The 1443-nt window shown below is 45.7% G+C and overlaps 1 protein-coding gene across 1 annotated transcript in view; it reads right to left on the minus strand.

The window, feature by feature from the left end:
- Positions 1-1369: 1369 nt before the first annotated feature.
- Positions 1370-1443, minus strand: part of LOC107571854 (protein NLRC3-like) — a 2506-nt gene continuing 2432 nt past the window's right edge. Inside the window, exon 5 of the mRNA XM_016258239.1 lies at positions 1370-1425. Within this exon, the coding sequence (XP_016113725.1) occupies positions 1370-1425 (56 nt within the window). The remainder of the gene's footprint in view (positions 1426-1443) is intronic.

Consider the following 1443-nt stretch of genomic DNA (forward strand, 5'->3'; position numbering starts at 1 on the left):
AAAGAAGTCACCTGTGTCCTGCCTGAATGACTATCGTCCCATAGCACTGACCCTAATCATGATGAAGTGCTTTGAGAGGTTAGTCATGCACCATATAAAATCCAATCTCCCAACAAACTTAACCCGCTCCAGTTTGCATACCGTCCAAACTGCTCCACAGACAATGCCATTTCCTTCACCCTCCACCTGGCTCTTACCCACTTAGACTCTTATGTTACAATGCTGTTCATTGACTTCAGCTCAGCATTCAACACAATAATCCCACAACAGCTCATCAACAAACTAAACCTGCTGGGCCTAAATACCTCCCTCTGTAATTGGATCCTGGACTTTCTAACCAGAAGACCTCAGTCAGTCCGTGTCAGCCACAACACCTACAGCACTACCACACTGAGCACAGGTGCTCCACAAGGCTGTGTGCTCAGCCCGTTGCTCTTCACGCTGCTGACCCACGACTGCACTGCCAAGTTCAGCTCCAAATACATCATCAAGTTTGCTGATGACACAACTGTGGTAGGTCTCATCAGCAACAATGATGAAACACCCTACAGAAAGGAAGTGGCACAACTGGTTGAATGGCGTGAGGCAAACAACCTGTCCCTCAAAGTGAGTAAGACAAAGGAGGTTGGGATGGACTTCAGGAGAAACTCTGTTGACCACCCCCCCACTGACCAGCGACAGCTCGACTGTGGAGAGAGTCAGCAGCACTAAATTCTTGGGGGTGCACATAACAGAAGACCTCACCTGGACCACCAACACTATATCACTCTCCATAAAGGCACAACAGCGCCTACACTTTCTCCGCCGGCTGAAAAGAGCAAGTCTCCCTCCACCCATCCTCACCACATTCTACAGGGGAACCATTGAGAGCGTGCTGACCAGCTGCATCACTGTCTGGTACGGGAACTGCAGTGTATGCATAGTCAACTATTTATAGTATATGTATAGTTAGACTACCACTTCATAAATTTAGCTATGTAGGTCTAAAAGTTGTTCTTATGTCTAGTGTTGTTTGTTTATATTTAGGTTATTTATTTAACACCGTGGTCCTGCGAGACATGACATTTCGTTCCACTGTATGTCCACACATGTAGCGGAATAACACTAAAGCTCAACTTGACTTGAGACACACAAAAACCTCCTCGGCTCAGTATGTTTGTCTCACACACCTCTCCTGCTCACCACCAGTAATGTGATTCTGTGAGATTTCACCCATTTTGATGCTTTGGTAAGAATGTGATCATGTTTTGAAAGTGCAGTGATTGTTTTCAGTGTTACTCACCGAACTGATCTGGATTGTTTAACCACAGGTAACAGACTCTGAAGAACTCTATCTCCTGCATGTTGTGCTCCAATAAACGGTTTTAGATCAAACACATCCATCTTCTGCTCTGATGTCAGCAACACATAAACCAGAGCTGACCACTGTGAAGAGGAGAGTTT

Source organism: Sinocyclocheilus grahami, unplaced genomic scaffold, assembly GCF_001515645.1.
Source record: "Sinocyclocheilus grahami isolate Dianchi unplaced genomic scaffold, SAMN03320097.WGS_v1.1 scaffold1662.1, whole genome shotgun sequence".
NCBI lineage: Eukaryota > Metazoa > Chordata > Actinopteri > Cypriniformes > Cyprinidae > Sinocyclocheilus > Sinocyclocheilus grahami.